The 27315-nt window shown below is 43.7% G+C and overlaps 2 protein-coding genes and 1 pseudogene across 9 annotated transcripts in view; 1 reads left to right on the top strand and 2 right to left on the bottom strand.

Annotated features, from left to right (window-relative positions):
* The window catches only part of ZNF12 (zinc finger protein 12), a 1264586-nt gene that overhangs the window by 1126615 nt on the left and 110656 nt on the right, over positions 1-27315 (bottom strand). The gene's annotated exons all lie outside the window — the stretch shown is intronic.
* The window catches only part of LOC308651097 (guanine nucleotide-binding protein subunit alpha-12-like), a 70709-nt pseudogene that overhangs the window by 1722 nt on the left and 41672 nt on the right, over positions 1-27315 (top strand). The window contains exons 3-4 of the transcript XR_014024439.1: positions 2044-2194; positions 25706-25828. The product of XR_014024439.1 is annotated as a guanine nucleotide-binding protein subunit alpha-12-like (transcript). The remainder of the gene's footprint in view (positions 1-2043; positions 2195-25705; positions 25829-27315) is intronic.
* LOC308652256 (speedy protein E4-like) lies at positions 4993-9575 on the bottom strand (the record flags this gene model as incomplete). Its single annotated transcript, XM_081300030.1, has 6 exons — positions 4993-5626; positions 6359-6527; positions 7278-7363; positions 8177-8235; positions 8847-9050; positions 9569-9575. The coding sequence occupies 6 exons, from the start codon at positions 9573-9575 to the stop codon at positions 5567-5569; spliced, it is 585 nt and encodes a 194-aa protein (XP_081156156.1). The 3' UTR covers positions 4993-5566.

Here is a 27315-nt window from a genome sequence, read left to right as displayed (position 1 = left end):
ATCTAATTTACACTCCTATTGATTGTATTTATCAGTTCACACCACAACAGAGCCAGGTGCACTTGCATGGTTCCCACTTTTCGGGAGAGCAGAGCTCCTGCCCTGCAAGACAGAAGTAGGAAATAATGCCCTTCCTTGCCCTTCTTGAGCTGGGGGTGGCAGAATTTCTCAAGAAGCAGAATGGCTCCGCATATGTGTGTTGTTCCCAAGTGTGGAACCAGTGGGGAGCGCCACAGGTGCATGAAGTCCACTTGCAAAGGGTGTGGGCAAAGAATAATATGGTTCTGAAAAAGTAGATTCTGAAGGGGAAAGGGATTTCAAAACAAGAAATGTGATCTGCTTTCCAGGAACTTTGTAGTTTTTAGGGCCAGGTTTTTCAGAGATCATTTCCCTATTATTTTGTGTAGACATGGCGACCTGATAGCACAAAACTGATGAAAAACACAAGCACTCAACTACTGTGCTAAATTCCAGTCCCCCAGTTCCGCTTCTTATCTGGGCTTGAATCTTTAATAGGGCAGTCTTGCCTTTTGCTAAAATATCTATAGGGATGGGTCAGACTTCTTATTACTTTGTGTTGTTCACTGCTGTCTTTAATTATTCTGCTGTGAGTTATAAAATCATAGTTATAAAACCAGAGGACTTCTCCTTTTGAGTTTTATCAGTGCTCACCATGAACATGTTTGCATCTGTGTTCAGTGCCTTCCCTCTTGGTTCAGATTCAATGTGTGTTGATCTTGTTAATCCACAGATGTATAAATTTTCTGTTTAATAATTTAGCAAACATGTAGTTTATTGGTTTACCAGTTGCATATTTCTGAGTCATATCAAGCAGTTTTCCAGCAGCTGACATTATATTTTCGTCCTTGTGGCTAGAAATGGATTTAAATAGACTATAATAGACATAAAATAAGAACAATGATATAAACTTAGAAAGTGAAAAAGAAAGAAAGCCATACTCTTTCATTGACTTAGTGTATGTTTTTTTTTTTCAAGGAAACAGTTTATTAAAGATAATGTTCATCTGGTTTGTAGTGCATGCCTGTGATGCCAACCAACTACTTGGCTGAGGTTAGAGGATATCTAGTGCAGAGAACCATCTTCCCATGCAGATATCAGCAATGGCTAAGCCTCCAGCAGTTCCCCACATTCCCGGTTCCTTTTGGGGGCCCAGTGGTAACAGGGATCTAAGGCACATAAGAATCCAGAGAATATCTAAAGTCTGTAAAAACCCTGAATCCCCTTTGTAACTGAAGGATTTGGATTGGAAATTTCCCAAATTGGAACATTAATGTCAAAACCATTGGCCACTAGAAATTAGGCATATGGAAAATAGGCTAGAGTTAGGTGTCACAGCTGGGTACCTAGTAATAATGTCTCTAGGGAAAACCAGATTCCCTTTTCACCCCAGCCTGTCCTCTTTGGATAGTGAGGCAGAGGCAGGATTTTCTCTGTACCCCAGTACAGACCCTCTCATTCAATATGCTAGTTGTATTTTGATCTGAAGAATTAGCTTAGGCCACGCTGGGCATGGTGGCTCAATCCTGTAATCTCCAGCGACTCAGGAGAGACGAAGGGAGGACTGCAACAATTCTAGGCCAGCCTGGACAACTTAGACCATCTCTTTGTTGGTATGTGGTGCTGAGGATCGAACCCGGGCCACACGCATGCCAGGCGAGCCCGCCACCGCTTGAGCCACATCCCCAGCCCAACTTAGACCATCTCTAAAGGGCTGGGGATGTAGCTCAGTGGTTAACACCCCTGGGTGTTAGCTTACTTTGGGAGTCTTATTTTTGTAGGGTGGGCAGAAGTGCAGAAGCCGCAAACCTCCAAAAGTGGGGGCTATTGCAGGTCAAAGGCACACAGGCTCCCAGGGTGCCTCCTCAAATAGCAGACTTAGTATGTCTTTATATTAATGAAAATTATATTCCATAGTCAGGGTTACCTTGTTTTGGAAAATATTACCTCCTTTTACTTCTTTGTATCATGTGTTACAAAGCAGCTCTTTCGATTCCATTTCTGACCCTCCCTATTTCTGGACAGGTGGATTGGCATTTTGACTTCACATGTCATGCAGCAAAGGAGATTTGATGTGCTTGTGGAATCCTGCTCAACAGTTACTTGATCTTCCTCAGGGTCCTCCTGGCAGTTGTTATAGCTGTTGTGTTAACCATCATGTGTGTCACCGTGAAAGGTAAAGGATAGCCTTTTCTATTTGACACCTATTTCATTTTATTTTAATAGTTTATTGAGATGTAATTTGCATACCCTGTGATCCACCCATTTAAAGTATACAACTCAGGGTTTTTAGTACATGTCAGAGTTGAGTAACTATCACCACAATCAACTTCCAAACATTTCATCACTTCCAAAAGAAATCCTGTCAGTACCAATTAGCATCCCCCCCCCCCCCCCCCCCCCCGGCCAGTTCACCAAGCCCTAGGCACCCACTCATCTGCATTCTGTCTCCATAGATTTGCCTATTCTGGACATCAGAGAAGTGGAATTATCCACTATGTTATCTTTTAGTCTGGCTTCTTAGCATAATGTTTTCATGGTTCACCCATGTTATTCATGCTTAGACCTTTATTCCTTCTTATGGCTGATTAAATTTACATTGAAGGGACCCCATTTTACTCATCAGTTGGTGAATATTTGAGTATTTCTCTTTTTAAATATTACCAGTAATGCTGCTATGAATATTTGCACACAAGTTTTTGTACAGACGTGTGTTTTCATTTCTCTCAGGTATATATCTGGGAGTGGAGTTGCTGGGTCATGTGGTAACTCTACATTTAACCTTTTTTTAAAAAATATTTTTTAGTTGTCAATGGACCTTTATTTATTTTTATACGGTGCTGAGAATCTAATCCAGTGTCTGACACATGCCAGGCAAGTGCTCTACCACTGAACCACAACCCCAGCCGCTCTACATTTAACCTTTTGAGGAACTGTCAGACTTCTGAGCAGCTGCACCTTTTACTCTCCCATCAACAGTGTAGAGGGTTCTAATTTCTCATCCTAACCAACACATTATTTAACCAACACATTATTTGACTTCCTGATTATAGACATCCTAGTGATCAGGAAATGGTATCTAGTAGTTTTGATTTGCATTTTTTGATGACTAATTGACTAAACGGTGTTGACCTTTCATGTGCTCATTGGCCATCAGTTTTGGAGAACTGTCTAATTCTGTAAAAGGATAAACAAGTTTATTTATCTCTTTATTAATGAGTTAGAGTTATACTGATTCTGTGCCACCCCCTTTATTTTGTTTTGGTGCTGGGGATTGAATCCAGGGTCTTGCACATGGTAACCAAAATCTATCAGTGAACTATACCACTAGCCCTTCTGTCTAATCTTTTTGATAATTCTTCCAACATATTACAGATTTATGCAATCATTTCTTAGAAAATATCTCTGGAAATATTGGAATCTTCCCCTCTTTGATCGCAGTAGTTCACAGTGAGCTAAGCATTCTGTGGCTAATAAAAAAGGGCATAGGAAATTTTAAAAATTGAGTCTCTTCTCTTAGCTGGTCCCAATTTGTGTCCTTTTTTACATGACAAATCAGTAATTATAGGATTTGTGCTCTCCTAACCTCAGTGAGATGTTATAGAAAATTATACAATAGGATCATGGGAATCCCCGAATTTGCAGCCATTGGTGAGAAGTTCGAGTGGCCTGGGAAATCCGGAGCTTATGGCTGATGTCTAAAAAGAAGATGGTGTAGGGGCGGCCTTTGGCCTCAACTGGTAGCACATGACCTCCATGTGGTTGATCAGCATCAGATTTGCTTTACACAGTGCTGTCATTAATGACTTCTTCCTTCTTGGTACTTTTACCTCTGAAGTTACTCCACTCACTCAACCACCATCCCTCTTTTAACACATTCAACCAATCTTAAGCTCATTCCATGTTGGTCCCTTCCAGTCCCTTCACATCATCTCCACTTGCCTCTCTAACCCCACATCACATCACATTGATGATTCTGTTGCCATCTCTCTTTAGCTTTGTTTTTCTTCTGGCTGATACTTTGCTTTACCTGCTTCTTTCCAGCTGTTCCAATATTCTCTGATGCTCTCATCTCTCAAGGTGCTTGTCTACAGTCATTCATTGCCCAAACACTTAGCTCTTTCCTCTCTGTGCCTTCTATTTACCAGCTCGAGCTCTTCCTATCATCTCATTCTTCTCCCAACCTGCTATAGTACCTTCATTTCCCTTCACAAGTTTCTATTTCAAGAAGACTCTTTGGATTTTCTTCTCACATGTAAAACTAGAAACACAGGTTGTGGAGAAGACTCCCATTTTGACTCAAGTAGCAAAGACTACTATTCCCCTTGTGTCTCTTACCTTGGACATTACCAGGAAGCCATCTCCTCTTAATATGCTCTCCTCGATTTTGGATTTAAGATTATTGTACAGCTTCCTTTAAATTTTCTTTCGCTCTTCCTGTGTTGTCTCTCTCAGTGACTTCCTGTGTTTCCTCTTCCAGTCTCTAGTTTAAGTTCTGCACCCTTCTCTGTTATTTCGCTACCTAAAAAAATAACTGAGGTGTTTTTCTCCCTCAGGTAAGAAATTTGGTCAATTAACAACAACCCTGTATTGTTTGACAACAAAAAAATAATCCAGAATGACAAGATCATATGCATCATTACAGTAAGAAGATTTTCAATTTTATTCAGTTTCCTCACAAATGCACTGTGCTGTACTCTTCACAAGCACATAACACATGTGTTCTCTAACAATAAACACTACAGAAAAACATTTAAAGAAAAGTTAAATAACAGCAGCTTGATATTCACCATAATGATGATAGAACATCAAATTAAAATGTTATATTTATTAGATTATGGGTTAATACCACTGAGGTATAAAAGTAATAAGATAAAATAGATAAAAAGAATAAAAACCTCAGAGAAATATATATATATGAACACAAACATGTTATAACACTCACTAAAAAACTAATAAGGAAAAACAATTTTCCAAACAATATCTATCTTGGAACTATTTAAAATAAACAGTGTTCAAAATAAATAACATTTATCATATGTTCTAAAACTGTGACAATCATATAAATAAATCATCTCCATGCTTGGTATCCTTAAGGGATATGTGACCCAAGATGAATTAAAAGGAGAGGTAAAAAGAGAATTTACAGGGGGAGAGAGAGAGATTCATGGCTAAAGGATATTAACTTTAGACCAAGATCAACCATTCATCAAAGCTGACATGTGGGCCCAATTGCTGTGGGTTAAGGATTTTTACACATCCTGAGTGATAAACTGTTCTCTCTCAGGTCTGGCTGAGCAGCCTCAGAGCACCCAGCACACCTCTAGGGGGTCATCTGTGTGGTTGGGGTTTGAGACCATGAAGCTGACTTGGAGATTCAGGTTGTTTCACCATCTGCAGAGGGTGGCTGTGGGTGGAGGTGGAGAGGAGTGGATCAAGAAGTTAGGTCCTTGAGCATCCTAAGTAGAAAATCACTGACTCTGTCTGTCATCAAGCCAGGGATGCAGAATTTTGTCCCTCCCCTCAGGCCTCCATGGTTCCAGGACTTCTAGGCAATGAGGGTGCGATCTCGGCGCCACACCCAGAGCTCCGGATTATAAGCTTGAATCTGGAAAGGAAAAGAGCCCCCACCAAAGCTGATGACTTTACAGGATATTGAGGGTTTTGAAGATATGGTTAATTTATTTTTCCACTTCTTAAGATTACTTCACCTTGATTTGGACTTTCTAGTCACCGTGATTCAACAGTCTGCAAATATCTAAAACTACAATGATGAGAGGCTTGATTCTAATAACTAAGTTCTGTCAGCTACAAAGGAGGTGACATAGCAAGGTGTAATTATTAGATTTATTTAGCCTGGTGACAAATGAAGTAGCTATATATGGATATCACAACATTATTTCACAACATTATGGACGACACATCAGAATCATGTTATATAAAATGTAGGACACATTTTTTCAGATTTTTTTTCAATAAAAATCGAGTATATTTTCCTGTATCAGATAACTAAATTAAGCATTTATAAAGATGCTTTGACAGATAGAATCCTTTTGGTGTCTCTTCCCATCAAATTTGAAAAGTTGATTTTATCAAGAGACAAGCTTTATCATTGTCCCTGATTTGAGTAGAATACTGGTTTAACATTAGGAATATTTCTGCTTGGATCCATCAAGAATACTTAGTAACATGGATAAATGCAAAACTGAGGACTGCACAGGAAGTCCTTCCCTCCCTCCTGAGCTTTCTCCTCCCCAGAGCCCACCTGCAGCCACCCACCTTCCTGTCTCTCCAGTCAGCCCATCCCTCTCCCCCCACAAGCACACACAGCACCACTCACCTCCTCACACTCCTCCTTGGAAACCCGAGTGTTCCAGCCCATAGAGCAGATGAACTGATAGCGCAGTTTGTGGAACAGGGGACGCTGGGCGTAGCTCTTCCCATAGAGGAAACGAAAGATCTCTTGTTTAGGAGCCTGGTTGTCCTCTTCCATGTCATTAGCCAGGTAGCTGGGGAAAGAAACCAGGTTGCTCTTTAGAGGCACAAGCAAGAAGGACCTGCCCTTGGAGTCAGCTTCCCAAATGGACTCCCAGAGGACCATCTTCAGACAGGACTGCACCAGCCCTATTAAGTGTTATGGAGGACCACACCTTGGTCCAGAGGACTCTGCCAGACACACACCTTCTGAAGGACTCCAGCCTTTTTCTAGAAAGCATTGAGCAACACAGTTGTGGGAGAGGCCTAAGGGGTGGTTGGACCCATCTTGGGAGAATTTTCAGGGGGTGTGTAGAAAGAGCCACAAATGTGAGAAGACTCCTGTATGAAGAACCAGAGGGGACCACCCTATACTGGACCTGTGTCAGGCTGGGAATTGGGCATCTGTCTTGGAAATCCAGAGGCAGAAAACAGAGCAATGTTGGTATAGATACAGGAAGGAAGAGCAGTCAGATGTGGCTGCACCTCCAGTCTCTGCCAGGGATAGGAGGTGCCCATGCTTTCCTCCACTCCTCTCAGGTGGGCTTTGTGTTTCCTTGGTTTCCTTGAATCTTTAACAACTGGCCTTTAGGGAGCATGTGTGTTTGCTTTGACTAGGGAAGTGTGGAAAAGAAAAACAAACTATACTACAGTGCTGTGATCTCGTGTACACGGAGCAAACAGGACAAAGAGGCTAAAAGTCAAAGAAAGGTTAGTGCCCCTCTGCTCCCCTCCTACCCTCCCAGGTAGTGAGTCCTGATTGATGAAGGAGACCAAATACTCACAGGGCCAGAAAGAAGTGGATTCTCTGGTACTGCCAGGAGAAGAGGCCAGCTCGGCTAAAATAAGCTATGACCATAGACAGGAGGTACTGATGGAGAGAGAGGAAGAACACAGAGAGAGGTCACATCCTGGAAGAGGAGGAAAGAGGGGACAGAGGAATGGGAGTCTGGGGTGAAGAGTGCCCCTAAGAGAAGGTCGCCAAGTAAGGAGACCTGCTGGTTTGGGGAAGGACCTGTGACAGTCTGAGCAGTCGGGGGAAGAGGAGGCTTAGTGTGTACTGTAGGATCAGCTCTGAGGGGACCTTTTGAGGAAAGGCATGTAGGTGAGCTGGGTGAGGAGGGTCTTGGGTAAGCTGGAGAATGGGGCGTCCCAAGAAGTGTAAAGAGGAGAGGAGCCCCAGCGATAAGGATATAGCTCACTCTGTAGAGTGCTTGCTAGCCTCGAATGCACAAGGCCCTGGGTTCAATCCCTAGCATCACAGATAAAAGGCTGTTGAGCACTGGGGTTGTGGCTCAGTGGTAGAGAGCTTGCTAGCACCTGTGAGGCATTGGATTTGATCCTCAGCACCACATAAAGATAAAAAAATAAAGGTATTCTGTCCATCTACAACTAAAAAAAAAACATTTAAAAAAATAAAAGAGGAGAGGTGCCCAAAATCTCAGATAACAATAGCAGAGAGGGGAGGATAGGAATGCAACACCCCAAGCAGAAGCAAGGTCCACCTGTCCTCACTGCATGGAACTGCTAGGCCCTGAAGGGAGATGTTGACAAGTCACAAAGGGTCAGGACTTGGCACATCTTGTTGGTTCTACATGGAGACAGAAGGACCATGGGCTAGAAAGCCCTCCCCTCTCCAGGCTGTGCTGGAGCAGGATCACTGCCCAGTGGAGAACCACCTCACCTTGTCAGACACTCTCAGATTCTTGTCCCAGGCCAGGAATCTTTTGACAACAGGATCCTCTGTGAACAGAACACTGGTGTTAGTTGGGAACCAGAAGGGGCTTCATGGGTGATAGAGAACAGAGAGAAGAATAGGACCTCCATTGGAGAAGGTGTGGGATTGGAGTGCAATAGAGCCCAAAAGAGCCAAATATCCCAGTTGGATAGGAAAAGGACAGGAACATTCCTGGGAAAGCTGCTTTGCCCTGAAACCCCCCGGGAAACAACTGAGTGAGGGTTGGGGTAAGAGATAGATGTCTGTATGACTAAGAACTTGGATTAAACCGCGAGGGCCCATCATCCCCCAAGAATGCACCACCTCAGAATTAGAGTTACTATGTTATTTTCTCATTTGATGGTCACCCCTCAGGGAGGAGGAAATCTAGTAGAGCCACAGTGTCTGCAATCAGTGAGGATAATTGGAATCAAGCTCTGTGATCCCAAGCAGGGTCATTTTTCAGGTGTAATGTAATCATCCATCATCTAAGAGTTTCACAGGGTACATGGGTCCTCAGTCCTCCAGGAATGGGGATCTCAGGGATAGCAGGGCTCTTTGGAAAAGTGCAGAGGCTATAAGTTCCTTCTTTGTGTAAAGAGCAGGATTGAAGGGCGCTACCTGGGTGTCTCCCTACCTAGAAGCCTGTTGAAAACCTCATGGTGTTCTGGTTGCACCAAGTCCATTCGCCGTTTTTTGACTTTCATTTTGAGGCCACACAGTGACTCCACATCCCAGGGGTGATTTAGCTCACTTTCCACATCCTCCAGCTCATCCTCAGATTCAGTGGAGGACTCTCTCTTTCTCTTTATGCCAGTGGTCTCAGGCAGGAGACCAGATTCTACCCAGGGTGCAGAATCAAAAATCCCCGGGGGATCATCCTCCGAGTCTCCCTCAGATTCTGAGGTCCACTCTCTCTTTCTCGACCGACATGGGAGGCAGGGTTTTACCCACAGAGCTGAGTAAAGGAAGCAGAGTCAAGCTCCTGAATTTGGAACTCATCCTTTCATCCTCTGATCCCAGTTCACCTCCCACACGCCAGACCTTCAACTGTTGCCTTCTGAGCTATTGTTCCATCTCTCCCCTTGGCTGGTAGCCGTCTTCCCCTGATTCTCTGTATCATTGTCCCATCTCCCTGTTCCTTAAAACTCTTCCTCATTATGGACACTTTCTCTCATGGGTGGAGTGACCCTTTTTACATTCCCTCTACCCACTTCCTGAACTTAGATCTCATCTTCTAGCCCAATTCCTTTCTCTGTAGATTTTCCATCCATGTGGACTTCCTTGTCCCGTGGCCTATTCTGATCTTCAAAAGTGGGCTTCCTACCTTTCCTGACTGCTCTACCCCTTCGTCCTTACCAGTCATCATGTCAAATCAGTTCTCACTCTAGCTCCCTTACCTGATGGACCTGCCACTTCATCATCTACCACCACCCCCAGGTGGGATTGTGAGGTGCTCGGCTGGGAAGGCGATTGCCCAGACTGGGAAGGCGATTGCCCAGACTGGGAAGGCGATTGCCCAGACGGGGAGATTTCTTGATCTGCCATAAGTTCTCCAATACTCTGTCTTCCTTCTACAAAACCTAGGTTCTTATTAAGGTAAATCTTTCTTCCAGAATTTGGTTGAATAGGAGTCTGTTTGCTCTTCTCCAAACAGGGGAAATCAGGTGAAGAACAGTGCTGAGAACAAACTGTTGCCCACTGCACTGCCAGTGGTCCACAGAGTCTGTCCCTTCCAATCAGGAAGGTTGGAAGCCTCTGATGTCATAACTCATTCCAACCTGGCAACCAGTTTGAAGGAAAACACCTGTAACTGTCAGACTGGTATGTGCACCTGTCCTAGAGTTCTAGAGGAGATGGTCTCTGCTGTGACTGATCCAAACTCTGTCCACTTTGCCAAACTAACCTATGGGTCTCTGACTCCCTCTTTCACTTCTGTCTAGACCCGGGTTCTTCTCTCCATTGTCAACACAACACATGTTAGATACCCAACCTCTGGGCATTTCCATTTCAGAGTTCAGTGCAGTGGGAGATGAAGGAGTATGGCAAGGAAGAAGGGGGAGGGCAGAAATGACATGACCTCCCAAGAAGGAGCTCAGCATGTACAAAAGAACCCAAGCACACTGAATTATCACTTGAAAACCCTAAAAGGAAACACTCAGTTTAGCAAATCTAATCTGCTAAGTGCCACTGGCCTTCACTGTTTTCAGAAATCTGTTAAGGGGACACACACTCTGCACTTAGGCATGTTTGACACAAGGATTCCTTTTGAGGTCATAAAATCATAGGAAATTGTAAACATGCTCATGGTTTTCCTAGAGTGTCTGCACTATCTGGGAGTCTATGGATCACCTCAGGTTAGCCTCTCAGTTCCAATCAATCTCTCTCCAGTTACATAGCATATTTGGGAGCACAGACATTGCTCTTGACCTGCATATTTCATTGTCACCTATGCACCCTATGGAAAGTCTCACATGTAGAAAAAAGAAACAAATGGGAGATTTTCTGATTGAAGACAGAGAATAATATTTGCTGAGAAGATGGGAAGTGCATGGGATGTGACCCAGCACCCAGTGGAACTGGGGAGCTGCTTCCAAACGTCCTAACTTAGCCTTTTGCTTTACAGCTGGGCATTCAATCCATGTTTTATCTTTCTGTCCACAAAATGTGTTTAAATGTGTAGAAAACTCGCCATGTTAACCATTGTGCTGTGTAGAGGGTGAATTGTCTCAATTACATGCATGTCTCACTTAAAAATGGAGATATATTCCTAAAAATGTGTTATAGGGTGATTCATCATTGTATAAACATCCTAGAGTGCTCTTACACCAACTGAGATGGCTACAATCTCACTGTGCTGTCATACTGTGGGACAAATTCATGTATGTGGTGCATTGTTCCATCGTTGGCCATAACGTCATCATGTGGGGCATGAGCTGTATTATCCATCGGGAGAGCTTTTCCATCACCATAAACAGCCATTCTTCACCCATGAAGCATTAATTCCCACTTCTCCTTCCGCAACTTGACCATCATTATACTTTCTGTCTCTATGAAATTGAGAACCCTCGGTACCTCATCTGTGTTGAGGACTGTGAACTCATACAGTATGTGTCCCACTGTGTCTGGGTCATTTCACTTTGTGTACTGTCCTCAAGATTCTACATTGCTGGAGAAGGGGTCAGAATTTCCCTCTTTCTTAAGGCTGAATAGCAGAAGAGAAGATAACATCTTTTGTCCATCTGTTTATCCCTCAGTGGGCATTGGGTTGATTCCACATTTAAGCTGCAAGACTTTCTTTTCCCACTGTTGGACCTTATCAACAAGACCATGTTTGTTATTCATGGTGTGCTTGAAGTTTTATTTTGCATTTGAATGTCTTACATGATTCTGATGACCCCATTCCAAGCAGGAGTAAATGCAGGTTGATTCGTGTTATCAGCTGAGAGTGAGTGTCCACCTAGTTTTGCAGCCCTGGATGTTCAGAGTTGAATGAGGACCCAGCAGCCTTCCAAGTGACCATGAGTTCCTTGGCAGCTCTCTCTCAGGTCCTGGCTGTCAGGAAGCAGGTCATGTTGCTGTGGAAAACCAATTGCATAGATGCTCCGCTTCTTTGGAATCTATTCATGATGTCTTTAAGCATCAGAGCTGCTTGGGTTCTCTCATAGCAAATCAGAAGTTCACACTCTTCCTTGTAGTGGACAGCCTTCAGGTATACCCACATGCTACATGATAATGTTTTGGTCAGTGATGGTCCACATATATGATGTTGATCTCACACAATAGTATCGCCTGTTGATGTAGGAGCCAACTTAGCCTCTGTAAATATACTCTGTGACTTCCCCCAAAGACAGATTTCCTATGGGCACATTTTTCACTCCTTATCCTGAGCATTAAATGATGCATGACTGTATGAGAAGATTATGTTCAAATTAAAAGTCCCAATAATTTTGGCCCAAATTCAACTCATAGTTTGTCATTTCCTATCTCTGCTGGCCACCTGGTCTAGACATGCTGCATGCAGTTAGGCAGATTTCATCCTCTTTTTTTTTTTTTTTTTACATTTTTTATTCTAATTAGTTACACATGACAGTAGAATACATTTTGGCACATTTTACATAAATGGAGTGTAAGTTCTCATTCTTCTGGTTGTACATGAGGTAGAGTTACACTGGTTGTGTAATTATATCTGCATATAGTGTAATAATGTCCCATTCATTCTACAGTCAAACCTACCCTCATGACCCTTCCCCTTCCTTTACTCCTCTCTGTCTAGTCCAAAATACCTCTATCTCCACACCCCCCTTATTGTTAATTAGCATCTGCATATCAGAGAAAACATTTGACCTTTGGTTCTTTGGGATTGGCTTATTTCACTTAGCATAATATTCTTCAGCTCCATCCATTTACCAGCAAATGCCATAATTTCATTCTTTTTAAGGCTGAGTGATATTCCATGTATATATACCACGGTTTCTTTATCCATTCATCTGTTGAAGAGCAACTACGTTGGCTCCATAGTTTAGCTATTGTGAGTTGAGCTGCTATAAACATTAGTGTGTCTGTGTCACTGTAGTATGCTGATTTTCCTTTGGCTATAAACCTAGGAGTGGGATGACTGGGTCAAATGGTGGTTCCATTCCAAGTTTTCTGAGGTATCTCCTTACTGCTTTCCAGAGTGGTTCCACCAATTTTCAGTCCCACGAGCAATGTATGAGTGTACCTGTTTCCCTATATCCTTGCCAACCTTTATTGTTGCTTGTGTTCTTGATAGCAGGCACAGTCCATCTTAATATATGTGATTACCTTGTTTTAAAATGGAGTAATACGTGCAGATTTTGTTTGAAATGTACCTTCACCTCTACAACTTTTCTCCTGCTATGGATACAGTCTGATGCAGCAGAGATAACAGAGTGAATGTTTGTGCTTTGCAAATACCACTTTTAGCATAAGGTGACATGTAGGATCACTACAGTACAGTTTGTTGGCCAGTCCTCACAGATTCTAATTAAATGGGTGTCGTATTTCTTAGTACTGAAACACTCAGGGTCACTCCTGAGTGAACTGGTCTGCAGGAAATAACTACACAAACAACAGAGATACCTTTTTCTTTGGTCCTGTGACAGCTTTTCTGACTTTAGGGGTCTGTGGAGGGGTGAGCCATTAAAATGAGACAGGGGGTCAGGTTTCAGGGCGTTGAGTCTAGCTTGTGGTGTCTGCTGTCAGCAGATTGACTGATATCTAGGAAGGCCACACCCAGAGACAGAGCAAGAGAAGGGGACACACAAAGGGCATTTTCGTGGACCATTCTATTCCAAACAGGTCAAAGGTGTAGTATAACAAAGGAATAGCTGAGTGTAGCTCTTGAAGATATTCCTTCTACTACTTGGCCCAAGTCACCAAGTGATTGGTCAGAGCCTCTTGGTTCAGGATGGAAGGCATGGGTCATTCAGAGTGGCTCCCCACAAATGGGAATGACAGTGTTTTCACTAGAGTACTTTAAAATTTCAAAATATCTGGAGAAGGTAGCAGGGATCCTAAAGAATTAGAAATCGGGCAGTGGGCAACAATGCCCTTCTGGCCATTCTTGATCCAGAGGTGGCAGAATTTCTCAAGAAGTGGAAAGGCTCCACATCTATGTGTTGTTCCAGAGTGTGGAACCAGTGGGGAGCAGCATTGGTGCATGAAGTCCACTCACAAAGGCTGTGGGCAAGGAACGGTTCTGAAAAAGTAGATTCTGAAGGGGAAAGAAATTTGAAAACAAGGACTATTATGAGCTGCCTTCCAAGAACTTCCTAGTGTTCAGAGTCAGGTTTTTCAGAGATTGGTTCCTAGGGTTTTTTTTTTTTTTTTTTTTTGCAGACTTGATACCACAAAACTGATGAAAATTACACTAGTACTCTGCCACTGAGCTAAATTCCCCTTCCCCTAGTTCCACTTCTTTTTTTAATATTTATTTATTTATTTAATTAATTTTATTTTTTTGTGTGGTGCTGAGGATCGAACCCAGGGCCTTGCACATGCTAGGTGAGCACTCTACCACTGAGCCACAACCCAAGCCCTTAGTTCCACTTCTTAAAGATTCTGGACCTGAATCTTTTTTAAAATTTATTTATTTATTTATTTAAGTTGTTGATAGACCTTTATTTTATTAATTTATGTGGAGTGCTGAGAATCGAACCCAGTGCCTCACACATGCCAGACAAGTGTGCTACTGATGAGCCCCAGCCCCAGCCCCTGGACCTAAATCTTTAATAGGACAGTCTTGCCAAGTGATGTACTATGTTCTGCTAAAATAGGGATGTAGGGATGGACCAGAGTCATTATTGTCAGGTTGGTGGCAGTGAAGCAGCCTGCCCGTGGGAAAAAACATCAATCAGGTGCCGACAGAAACGCCTGTCAGCAGAATCCCCTGGCCAATCCTGGGATTCAACCAGCTTCCTGCGACCAACTCCAGAGGGACAAGGGACTCTAAAAACACCTTTTCCTGTCCCAAGCCCTTCCCTTCCTGCCTAAGCCCCATAAAATCCCAGTCCAGTGGAGCTCCCATGCGCTTTCTCCTCAGACCCTTCTCCTGTCCACTCTGTGGGTCTGATGAATTGCTGCCCAGGAGTGAATCTCAAAAAAAGCCTCGTTCGGCAGCCTTTTTAAATCTGCCTCCTTTGGTCGCTGCCCACCTTGTCTTATCTTACAATTATGACTTTGTGTTTTTTGTTGCTGACTTTCATTGTTCGGCAGGGAGTTACAAAGTCATAGGCTACAGGACTTCTCCTTTTGAGTTTTATCAGTGCTCACCATGAACATGTTTGCATCTCTGTTCAAGTGCCTTCCCTCTTTATTCAGATTTAATGTGTATTATCTTGTTAATCCACAGATGTACAAATTCTCTTGTTAGTAATTTAGCAAACGTGGAGTTTTTGGTTTACTGGTTGCATATTTCTGAGTCATAGTGGTTTGCATTATACTTGCTTGTTCATGGCTTTAAATGCATTTAAATGGAATATAGCAAGCGTAGACTAAGAACAATGATAGAAGCATAGCAAGTGAAAAAAAAAAGAAAGCCATAATATTTAGTTGACATAGTAGATATTTTATTGATGAAAATTATATTCCACTGTCAGCCTTACTTGTTTTGGAAAATACTGCCTCCCTTTATTTCTTTGTATCATGTTTAACAAAGCCATGCCTTGGATTCTATTTCTGACCCTCCCTGTTTCTGGACAGGTGAATTGGCATTCTGACTTCATATGTCATGCAGCAAGGGAGATTTGATGTACTTTTGGAATTCTGCTCAGCAGTTATTTGATCTTCCTCAGGGTCCTCCTGGCAGTTGTTATAAGTGCTATGTGGGCCATTGTGTGTGTCAGTGTGAAAGGTTAAAGAGTAGCTTTTTCTATTGGACACCTGTTCCTTTTTATTTAATAGCTTATTGAGATATAATTTGCATACCCTGTGATGCACCTATTTAAAGTGTACAACTCAGGGGTTTTTAGTACACATCAGAGTTGGGCAACTATCACCACAATCAACTTCAGAATATTTCATCACCTCCAAAAGAAATCCTGTCAGTACCCATTAGCAGTCATTCACCATTTTCCCCCAGTTCACCCAGCCCTAGGCATTCTCTCATCTCCATTCTGTCTCCATAGATTTGCCTATTCTGGACATAATAGAAGTGGAATTATCCACTATGTGACCTTTTGTGAGGCTTCTTAGTGTAAAATCTTCAGGGTTCATCCATGTTATTTTACATGCTCAGACCTTCATTCTTTCTTATGGCTGAATAAGGTTACATTGAAGGAATTGACTCATTTTACTCATCATTTGGTGAATATTTGATTATTTCCCTTTTTGAACTATTACTAATAATGCTGCTATGAATATTTGCACACAAGTTTTTGTACAGACATGTGTTTTCATTTCTCCCAGGTATGTACCTGGGTCTGCCACACGACCAGCGCTGGCTTCATTAAAGAAGGTTCAATTCATGAGTAAATGCTAGGGAGTTTTAAATTAAAGAGACAAGATTCTAATTACCTGTAAAACCAGCTCTAGGACGGCTTCTCCTAGCTCCCGCCTCCAGCCACCTTTTAAGGAACTGCCAAATTTCTAAGGAACTGCACCTTTTACTTTCCCAAAAGATCATAAATATCAAACTAAAAATTTTCCCGACAGCAAAGGAAACAACCAAGAATGTGAAGAGAGAGCCTACAGAATGGGAGAAAAGCTTTGCCACCTTCACCTCCAATACAGCATTAATCTTCCTATATATGAAGAACTGAAAAACTTAACACCAATAAAATAACCCAATCAATAAATAAGCAGAGGATCTTCTGCGACCATAGAAGTGTCTGTGGTCAGTCAACAGATGAAAAAAGTCAACATCTTTGGTAATTAGAGAAAAACAAATTAAAACTACATCAAGATTTCATTGTACTCCAGTCAGAATGGCAATTATTAAGAGTTCAAGTAACAATAAATGTTGGTGAGGATGTGGAGAAAAAGGTACACGCATACGTTGTTGGTGGGACTGCAAATTGGTGCAACCACTCTGGAAAGCATAATGGAGATTCCTCAGAACACTTGGAATGGAACCACCATTTGATAACCACCAGTTATCCCATGTACCTGAAGTACTTAAAATAACATATTTTAGTGATGCAACCACACAGTGTTTATAGCAGCTCAAATGACAATAGCTAAGCTATGGAACCAATCCAGATGCCCACCAACAGATGAATGGAGAAAGAAAATGTGGTATATATACAAAATGAAATATTACTCAGCCTTAAAGAAGAATGAAATTATGTCATTTGCCAGTAAATGGATGAACTGGATACTATCATGCTAAGTGAAATAAGCCAATCCCAAAAAACCAAAGGCTGAATGTTCTCTCTGATATGTAGATGCTAACACATAAGGTGGTGGGGAGAGAAGTTCATTGGATTAGACAAAGGGGAATGAAAGGAAGGGAGGGAGTGGTGGGGGTGAGAGAATAGGGAAAACAGAATGTATCAAACATAACTTTACTATGTTCATATAAGAATACATGATCACTTTAACTCCTCACCTTCTACACCACAAGAATGGGAAGTTAGAGTCCATGTATATATAATATGTCAAAATGCATTCTACTGTCATGTATATCTAAAACAAGAACAACAAATACTGTGGAAAAGGTAAGAAGCAAACAAAAAATCCAGGTAGGAAAAAGTATTTGTAACATCTTAAATAAGGAAGCAGTGTCCTTAGCATATAATGTCTTCTACAGTGACTACGAAGAGAACCCACAGGCAGTAGAAAGACAGACAGACAACACGAGCAGTAGAGAAAACAAATGACTTTCAAATGTATAAAATGTTTAGCTTCAATTACAAAATAAAATCTGTTAGTACATTGCACTGGTGAGGCTGGGTAGAAATAGGCAGCTCTTTTTTTTTTTTTTTTTCCCCAGTGCCAGGGGTGGAACTTGGGCCCTTGCATGCCAGGCAAGTTCTCTGCCATGAGCCAGGTCCCCAGCCCTCAGGCAGCTCATTTTGTTGGTGAGAAAGTAAATTAATTTAATCCCTTGGGATCGTATACACCCATTTTTTTCCTATATATTTGACGTGTACAAAGGAGCTCTTGTAGGGATCTTCATCATGGTGCTGTTCCTAGAAATAAAACATCAGAAAACACTATGTGTGTCCAAAGGTCATTGATTAGGTGAACCTGCTTCATCCATTTCATGGTCTGCTGTGCACCTTTACGTGAGACAGTGATTCCTGGATATGGATTTGTGGCAGGCCCCTCCCCTGTGCCTCTGATAGTGCCCAGCCTGGGGCACACTAGCCCAGAAGCTCTGCCTGACCTCTGCCTTTAGGCTGCTGGCACTGAAACAGGTTGCACAGTGGTGGGGGAAAAAAGAAAGAGAAAATAAGTTGTGAACAGTAAAGGGTGATTTCGTGTGGGCTGAGGTACAGGACATCATATGTCATTTGCTGGTCTTCTAAACAGAATAAAATATGTATTGTTACGTACTTTGCATAGAAGGAGACACAGCTACTTGTTATTTCTAGAAAAAGTAACTGAGGACTAGGGTTCAGGGAAAGGAGGAGGTTCTAAAACTTAATTTATTATTATCATTATCATCATCATTGTTGTGTGGTACTTTGGATGGAACCCAGATGTTTTGCATGCTAGGCAAGTGTCCTACCACTCAGTCCTAAAATTGAGTTTTTAATCAACTTGACCCATTTGCAGTTTTTAACTGTTACTTGTGTTACCTTCACTGAATCAGTGAGGTTTTTTCCCTATAAATTTTACTTTCAAGTCTGCTTTTTAAAAATAATTAACACATTGGTAATTCTTGGTACGTGTATAATTTCCATTGTGCCTTTGTTTTATTAGTCACCTCTCAATAATTAATTCATCATTTGAGCATAAAGACAATGTATTTAGCTTTGGGTTGATATTTCTCTACAAAAGAAATATCACAAGTTGTAGAGGGAGCATTTGGAACAAATATAATTCTATCATCTGTGTTCAAAAGGTTGATCCTCTTTTTCTATAAATATATATGAGCAAGTATTTGTTGGGAATACTCTTGATATTATCGTAGTCATTTCTTTTTCTATTATTTTGTGTGTTTCTGTGTGTGCATGTGTGCGTGGCTCTCAGGATTGAACCCAGAGACATTCTACCATGGAGTCATATCCCCAAGCCTTTTTATTTTTATTTTGAGATAGGGTCTAAGATGCTGAGGCTGACCTTGAACCTGGAATCCTCCTGCCTCAGCCTCACAAGTGCTGGGTTTATAGGCATGTGCCACTCTGCCTGGCTCTTTTTTTGGTTTGAGATGAAGTGCTGTAGTTGGCCCTGTGTGAGAGGTTTAACTAGAAACAGTTCATTCTCATTGCTATCATGTGTTCATAGAGAAGGCCCTTGACAGATGAGGGCTGCTATTTACCATGTTTGGCTTAATGAGGAGACATCTCTTTCTTCTCCTCTACCTTTGAGCCTCAGGAGCTCTTGCTTATTTATAGCCATAGAAAATGGCTGCAGGAACCAGAAACATCCACAATTTTGTGATCTTTGTTGCTCTGCTGTCAGTGGCTGTACCTGATGTAGGACTATGGGTCACTCGAGGAAGACTGGTGAGAACATTGCAACACAGCTGTGCTCCTTGGTAGGGGGTCATCACCTGGCACCTACTACAGGGCCCAGGTCCACTTCTGCTTCTTTATCTCAAGTGGAAAGTGAATGTGCAAATGCAGATGCCTTCCAAGGCTTGCATAGCTTTGTGTCTTCTTCAGTGCCTCATGTCTTCCTGGAACCTTGATCTGAAGCACTCCACTTTTACTTTTTGTCTGTGGGCATACTGCATTATTGCAGCATTTGTAGGCATTGTCACTAGGTGTTTCAAGCCCAGGGACTTTGGATAGTGTTAGGATGGAAGTGTTAGGACATATTCTTATTGAGGGTCCCAGCTCTCCAGGAGACAGTGTGGGGGTATTGTTTTCTGTTTTGCTTGGAGGGCCAGCTATGTGGGACTGTTTTTACAGATCTGCGCCATTTATCTGCAAAAGAGAACTATTACAATTAATTACTTTATAAAACCTGCCTTTGAGCCAAAAATGAGGACATAGATTGCCTACTATTTTAAAATGAGACTCTTAACAGGATAATTCTTGGAATTTAAAGGCTATTTTTTTTTTTTTACTATCTCATTCTTTAGATCTTAGGTATTTTTCTCTATTTTTTAAAATTTTGTATTAATTGTATAGCATTTTTATTTTACTTACAATAGTAAGTAAAAAAAAAAAGTTTTCCAAAAGGAGAGAGTTGATATTATCCATCATATATAAGTACCCAGTCTTCTACTGTCTCACTTGCCCTGGGAAGAACCTGGGAAGGTCAATCTCCAGGTCTCATGGGGGTGCAGGTAGGACAGCATGAGACCCACACATACAGTGTGCCACCCAGCTTTTTCTTCAAGAAGTACAGGATGCCATCTGGGGAGATAGGGCTGCAAGTCAGGAGGTAGCTGGGACCTATCCCCCGCCCCAGCTCAGGGCAGGCAAGCCCTGTCCTCTCCTGTCTGTGACCAGCCCTTTCCAAACCATATATGAGCTAGCAACATCTGCTGTGAAGATGAAAGCTCAAAGCAGCCACATGCTATGGTCTGAGGGCTGTGGCTGAGCCTGTGAGTCAGGTAGTATGCACCTGTGGGCTAGTAACTTCTCGGGTTGCTGTTTCTTCTAGGGTCATGGGAGCTGATCTGGTTGGCAGAACTGAGATCTGTCAACAGCCAAGCAGGGACACTGACAAGGCTGTTGGGCTAATAAAATGGGTTTCAGGACGTGCCACAATAGCCTCAGGGAGGGATAGGCAGCTGAAACAGCCCCACAATGTTCCAGGGTCCTGTGAACATAGCACCTCATATGGCAAAAGAGATTCTGCATGTACAATTGCAGATGTTGAGATGGGGAGATTATTCTGCATTATCCAGAGGTCAGAGTGAAAGACATGAGCTGATTGCTGTCTTGGAGAATAGAGGAAGGGTCCACAAGCCAATGAATGCAGGTTCCCCCAGAAGCTTTAGACGGCAGGAGGGAAATTCTTCACGGAGCCTGTAGAAGGAATGCAGCCTACTCACACCTCAACCTCAGCCCAGGGAGAATCCTGACCCCCAGAACTGTAGGACCAGGTGTATGGTCACCCATACAGCCACGATAAAGACTCACTCCCCAGGAGTGTGGGCATGGACAGAACTGAGGAAGCCAGGACACCACCAATGCAGAGCCCAAGGGAGGGAGAGTGGCCAGGAAAGCCCGGAGGGGTCTCACTGTGACTGATGAATGGGATGGTGCTCAGAGTGACCAAACAGGAAGGAGCATACCACCAGAGGATTGGACCCTGCTCCCTGACCTAGGGAGGTAAGCCACCCCTCCCCTCAGCAGATAACAGTGAGATCACAGACACTATCCAAGACCTCCAGAGGGGAGCATTGGCTGCAGGGCCACTGAGAAATTCAGGGGCAGGACTGCTCCTTTTCTGTGACCAGGGATGGCTGTGTCAGACACACTCCCCCAAACTCAGACGATACACTAATGAGGAAGAACCTCCTGTCTGAACTATACCCCGGTAAACTTCAGATCCATCAGAAACCTACTGAGGAACCAGGAGGATTGGAGCTCAATGCAACAGAGCTGCGCTGCTCCTGAGACGAGGAGCCAGTATGATCCTGGCTGCCAATCTGAGGTGCCGTATTCTGAGAGGGATGAAGACTGCATCCCTGAGGGTCCTAGAGCTGCCCAGAGAAGGGTCACATCTTTGTCCCAGTGGGGCCTGGCAGAGGAAAAAGAAAATCCCCTCAAGAATACTATCATCCCAGGGTGTAGATATTTGTAAAGAATAATCTAAACTGGGTGGCACACTCCTATAATCCTACCTGCTTGGGAAGTTGAGAAAGGAGGATCACAAGTTTGAGCCCAAAATTTAAAATAAAAAGGATGAGCATGTAGCTCAGTGGTAGAGCACATCTGGGTTCAGTCCCAGTGCAAAAAGAAAAGGAAACAAAAACAAAGGATGGGAATTGCTGTAAAATGAAACTCAGGGAGGCATGGACTTCTGCAGGGACACCAGAACCCTGTAAATTGACCAGGCAAGGCCCACTGGCATGGGTGGTAGGAGTAAGCATGTATCTCAGCTACAAAAAGTCAGGCTGGCTGAAACAGGAGTGTAGGCTCATGCTATGGAGAAGGGTTTGACAAGGCAGGGAAGGGCCTTGAAGGATGGGAGATAACCAGATAGCATACTAGAAGGACAGATGGACACAGACCAAGCATAGAGGCTGTGGGAGTGTTTGCAAGTTCCTCAGACCAACAGCCTTGGCCTTACCCTGCAGTTGTTAGAAATGCAGGTCCCAGGACCACCCCAGACTCATCTCAGCAAGATGCTGTGTGTCCACATGTTAGGGAGGAGTGCTCCTAAAGCTATAAGCAGGACAAGTGAAGAGAGGCTGACTCCACAGGATTAGTAGCAGATCCTCAGGTATGGGCTGATGTAGAGCATGACCGTGATGCCAGCAGTGCTGATTCTGAGCAGTTAGGAAGGAGCTGTCATGGACCCCAGACGTGCCAACTAGCCTGCTTGGGGCAAAGCCAGTCTAAGCCCAACTTCCTCTAGTCACTGCCGGGATGCCAGCCTCAGGGGAAGGGCATGGCACACTAGTGTCTCAGATAGAAGCTTGTCATTCTTCTCCAAAGCCCAGCACATTTATGCCCAGCTGGACCACCTGCCCTTAGAATGCTGGAAGCACACTGGCCAGCCCACCGCTGATCCTCCTCATTCCCCGGCTGGGTCATTCTTGTGTTGTCTGATCTCTGACAATAAAGAGCCCTAGAGGACAGCAGCCATGCTGCAGGTTCCCAAGTCCTGCTCCCCACGTCCAATCCAGTCTCTTTCAATACAGTATCAGGCCAGGTAACCCTGAATTCAATCTCTGCTTCTACCAGTGTCCAGCTCTGATACATGCGCAGGTCAAGTGACTTCTCCCAGCCTTAATTTCCTTATCTGTGAAGTGGGCTGACCCTAAACTCAGCACCCCACACAGGAAGTGATCTTTGTAAAGCTCACTGCCCAGGGGCGTCACTCTGTAGTGTTCCTTTCTAGGATCTGTTCGTAGATGTCTGACCAGACAACAACTCCTCTTGAGAAGCCTGTGTGGCCATATTCTTCCTCCTGCATCAGTAGGGGAAGTCTCTTACCCACTGTCAGCCTCCACCTATTCCTTCTGCTCTGCCAGGTCATTTCTGCACAAGACCCACTTCTTATGTGGAGCCCAAAACTGAAGGTGAAAATGTGTTCCTAGCAGCCAAGGGTGCCCTGGAGGAGGGACCTACCCAGTTCTCTCTGCCACATGCAACCCAACATCTTGGCCATGGTGATAGCTCTGAAAGAAAAAACCTTCAAAAGAAGGTCCTAGCTGTGATCTGCAATCTCTCCCCTGTTAATTGTCTTAACAACTGCAGCTGCTGTGTACCAAAGTCTATCACTACCTGTTGCTGTACCTCTGTCAGTCAGTTAGGCCTTATGACTTAGAGCTGCAGATGCCACTGAATCCATGTACTTGTCCCAGAATAGCAAAGCAATAGCCAGGGTGAGCTGGAATACACCAGGGCCCACCCACATTGCCAACCACCTTCTGCTACCCCTAGCTAAGTGCAAGCAGATATCCCAGGGAATGTGTATCCACAGAGACCATAGCTCTCCAGAGCCTGCTATGACAAAATTGGCTTGAGGCACAGTGAGGCAATACTGAGGCAAGCCAGAGGATGCCAACCTGTCACCCCACTGCAACTTGGCCCTGGACCAGTACAGGTACCCTCTCCACACAGGGCTGCAGTTCTGAACACCTGGGCATCCTGGATTCACTAACTTCAACCTCCTGGGAAGCTGGGATTGCAGGCCAGTAGTGAGAAAACAGAAGTAAGGCAGACCTGAATGGAAGTTCAGTCTCAAGAGTTAACCAATAGCATTGGTATTTTTTCCAAAACTGATTTGCATAAATTTCATCCAGTGTGTTCACCCAAGTGCTGTATAAATCCTTAGACTAGCACACTCCCAAGTAGCAATCCTATTGGGTCTCCTCTTGCCCTGTGGGAGTTCTGCTTCTGTTCACACTTGACTATATTCTGCTCTTGCACTCACTTATCCTCATCTGTGGTTTTCATTCTTCAAATTCATGACAAAGAATTCAGAAAGAAGAAATTTGCAGTGAGCAGTGGGGTCTGCTGCAATACTAGGCGCATGACCCACCATTGAGAGCTGCCACTCTTAACACCACTCCATGGGAGTTGAGAAGAAATGGAATTTTTTGGCTTCAGAGGCCTGTAACTACAAAAATCCCACCTTGCAGTAGAAGCAGAGAAACTCTCGCTTCATCACTATGTTTCAGACAGGGAAACTGAGGCCCAGAGACATGAAGTGACTTAGCTACCATGGCCCAGGTGGCAGGCCAAAGGGCCTGATTCAAACTTCATACCCCATAATGGAACCCCAAATCCTAGCATATTTGTGGAGTTCTACACAAATCCTCTAGAGGCAAATAGAGTATGGGATGTGTCCCCTCTGTGTCCTTCTGCAAAGCAAAGACTTTTCTGCCCTGCTGATATTGATGCTGACTGGGGAAGGGCGTGTGCTTTTCTAAGCTTTTCCTCCCCAGGGAGGATCTGCCACTCTGAGCCAGGGCAGTCTAATCAGCCAGTTAACAAGGTCAGGTGGCTCAAACTGTGCATCCTTGGGCACTTGTTCTCCCACATCTGACTTGACAGATGCCCACATTTAGGCAAGAATCACAAATTCTTTTAAAAAAATATTTTATTTTTTAGTTGTAATTGGACACAACACCTTTATTTCACTTGTTTATTTTTGTATATGGTGCTGAGGGTCTCGCACGTGTGAGGTGAGCGGTCTACCGCTGAGCCACAACCCCAGCCCAAGAATCACAAATTCTTGTTGTTCTAGATGCACTTTGCAGAATACCCAGCAGCAGCATTGTGTTATTCATCAGCCAAAACCTTAAAGACACTTTGGGCAACCCCACGCAGATTGAGATGACGGGGCTGGGGCTTTGCACTGCTCTGGTTTCCACATGTTGAAAGGGAAACCTAAAGCTTAGACCACAGGAGGAAAGGAATCTGTGCGAACCCCCACTTCCTTTGAATCTCCCTCACTTATGAGTCCCCAATTCTGCTCTGACAGTTTCCATCTCCATTAGGGAAGAGTCCACATGGCTGGGCCTCAGATGCTGAATGTTGGTAAAGTTTGGCATTTCGAGGCTGCTCCCCCACCCAGATTTTCTCTTTGAGAAGATGCCTTCTCTTCCCTGGTGTGTAACATCTAATCACTACTCCATCAGCTACCTGGAGTCCCTGAAGTCCCCTTTGTGACAGAGCCTGGTAGAAGATTGGGGGTACCCAATGCTGAACACAAGAGAGTCCCTGCTGGCCTGCAGGGAACATCTCACCCACTGACTCATCACTGCCAGGAAACACCTATCACTGGTCCCCTGCCCTAGACTCTCCCACTGCCTGTGTGCTCTGGTTGGAAGTCAACAGCACACAGTTGCCCCAGCCTAAGACACTGTGGTGGGGAGTTCTGCTGTGCCCCTTCCCTTCTGAAACTCGCCTCTCTCTAGTTCTCTCTAGTTCTCTGCACTGTGACCTCTAGTTGCCTTAGATATCCTGTCCTTTCTGCTCAGGGACACTGCTGACCCCATGTCCCCTCCTTCTCTGTGGATTGAACACTCCCTATCTGGCCAGAGAGCTGGGCTGTCTCTGGGATGTCTCTGGGATGGCCTCTCAGGAATCTAAATTCCTAAACATGGACTTTCCATATATATTTCCCTCCTTTTAAATTTATTTCAGCTGGGACAGCAAACTGGACCCTTGAATCCATGTTGGGCAGAAGCAACCAAAGTCCACCATTGACGCTCATTCTGTTTTTCCCAAGGATGTCACTGGATCTGTGGTCACAGAGGGGAAACACTCTTTGAGGTGCAGAGACCTTGACTCACCAGAGGACGGAGGATGTTGAGAAGAGAGGACAAGGTGTGGAGAACCTGCTGGGGAGGAGGTGAGTGGAGTTTGCTTGGAAGCTTCCTATTCACGGGGATCCCCAAGGTTAGGACACTATTTGGGACCAGCCCCAAAAGAGACACATGGCATGAGGTGTGGGAGGGGCCCGAGTGAAAGCATTTGTGTCCTCAGGATGCATCGTCTTCCCAGGACATTGATGTGCTCAGTGCCTCACCAACCAGGGAAGCTCACCTTGGTTTCAGTGGCCTGAGTTTTTACTGGAATTCATTAGGGAGGCATGGGGTTTCAGTTGTCTTGCAATAGAACCCAATCTCTAGCCTTCCTCTGCTTCCTGGAGCACTGGCTGATATGTAGCCCAAAGTTTCACACCCTCCCCTCATCATGTGGTGACATTTCTAGTGTGGCTGGCTCTCCCCAATTGGAATTGGCTTGTTATCATAAATTCAGTGTTGGTCCCAGTGCCCCACTCTAAATTATAGCCTCTCCCTGTTACCCATAAAACTTCAAATACTGGGTAATGCAGATAGCAAATCGATCCAAGCCAAGGAGTCACAGGAAATGGAACAAAGGAAGACAGCTTACTGAAACTAGATATGTGCCTCCCAGTGGTCCAAGTGCCTAAACTTGTTCCCCAGTGTGGCAGTATTGAGGTGGTGGAACCTTTTATATGTGATGCCAAATGGAAGGTAATTAGATCATGGGGACACTCACCTCAGAAGGCATTAATGCAGATCTCAAATGCTGAGTTATGAGAACAGGTTGTTATTTAGGGAGTCTACACCATGCATATGACTCCTTTTGCACTTGGCCTGCTCCCTTTCTACTTCTGCACCACATTGTGATGTCTGGGGAGCTGGAGGAATTGCTAGTATTCCAGCACTGTGCTCTTGGACTTACAGAACTGTGAGCTCAATTTTCTTCATGGAGACTAGGGGTATAACTCAGTAGTACATGAATTGCTAGCATGCATGTAGCCTGGATTCCATCCCTGGCAGTTAAAAAATAAGTAAATAAATGGCTATTCTAAATAAGATATCAAGCCTCATGCCCATTTAATCATCACCAAAATAATGAGATGTTTTTGTGACTTTTTCCAGAAGGACCAACCCAGCCCTTCCCTCTAGAAATCTGCCAGGCTGCTATAGATAAGAGCAGTCTTTCCCAAAGATCCATAAAATGAGAGTTAAACAGTGCTCTCCAAGCTCTGGAATTTTTAGTCAAGATAAATGCTTGTTTCGAATTTTTTGCTTTATTATATCAAAATACAGTTTCAAGGAAACTTGTAATGACAAAACACACAGGTTCAATGTACCATTCATGCAGTATCCCCCAATGCATGTGCATGACAAGACTGTACATTAGGAAATTGTCATCTATGCAAGAAGTCTGTAGGTATTTTACCATTTTACCACATGTATAGATGTGTGTAACCTAAACTGAATCAAGATGCAATCAGGAAAAACACCACACCAAGAAAATGCATTCTAGACATTCCCTTGATCTAAGGAGAAACCTGGGGAGAAA

The sequence above is a fragment of the Spermophilus citellus genome (assembly GCF_964194105.1).
Source record: "Spermophilus citellus genome assembly, chromosome: 6".
Taxonomy (NCBI): domain Eukaryota; kingdom Metazoa; phylum Chordata; class Mammalia; order Rodentia; family Sciuridae; genus Spermophilus; species Spermophilus citellus.
Note: the sequence above shows the minus strand (reverse complement) of the source record. Positions and strands in the feature narration are given on the sequence as shown.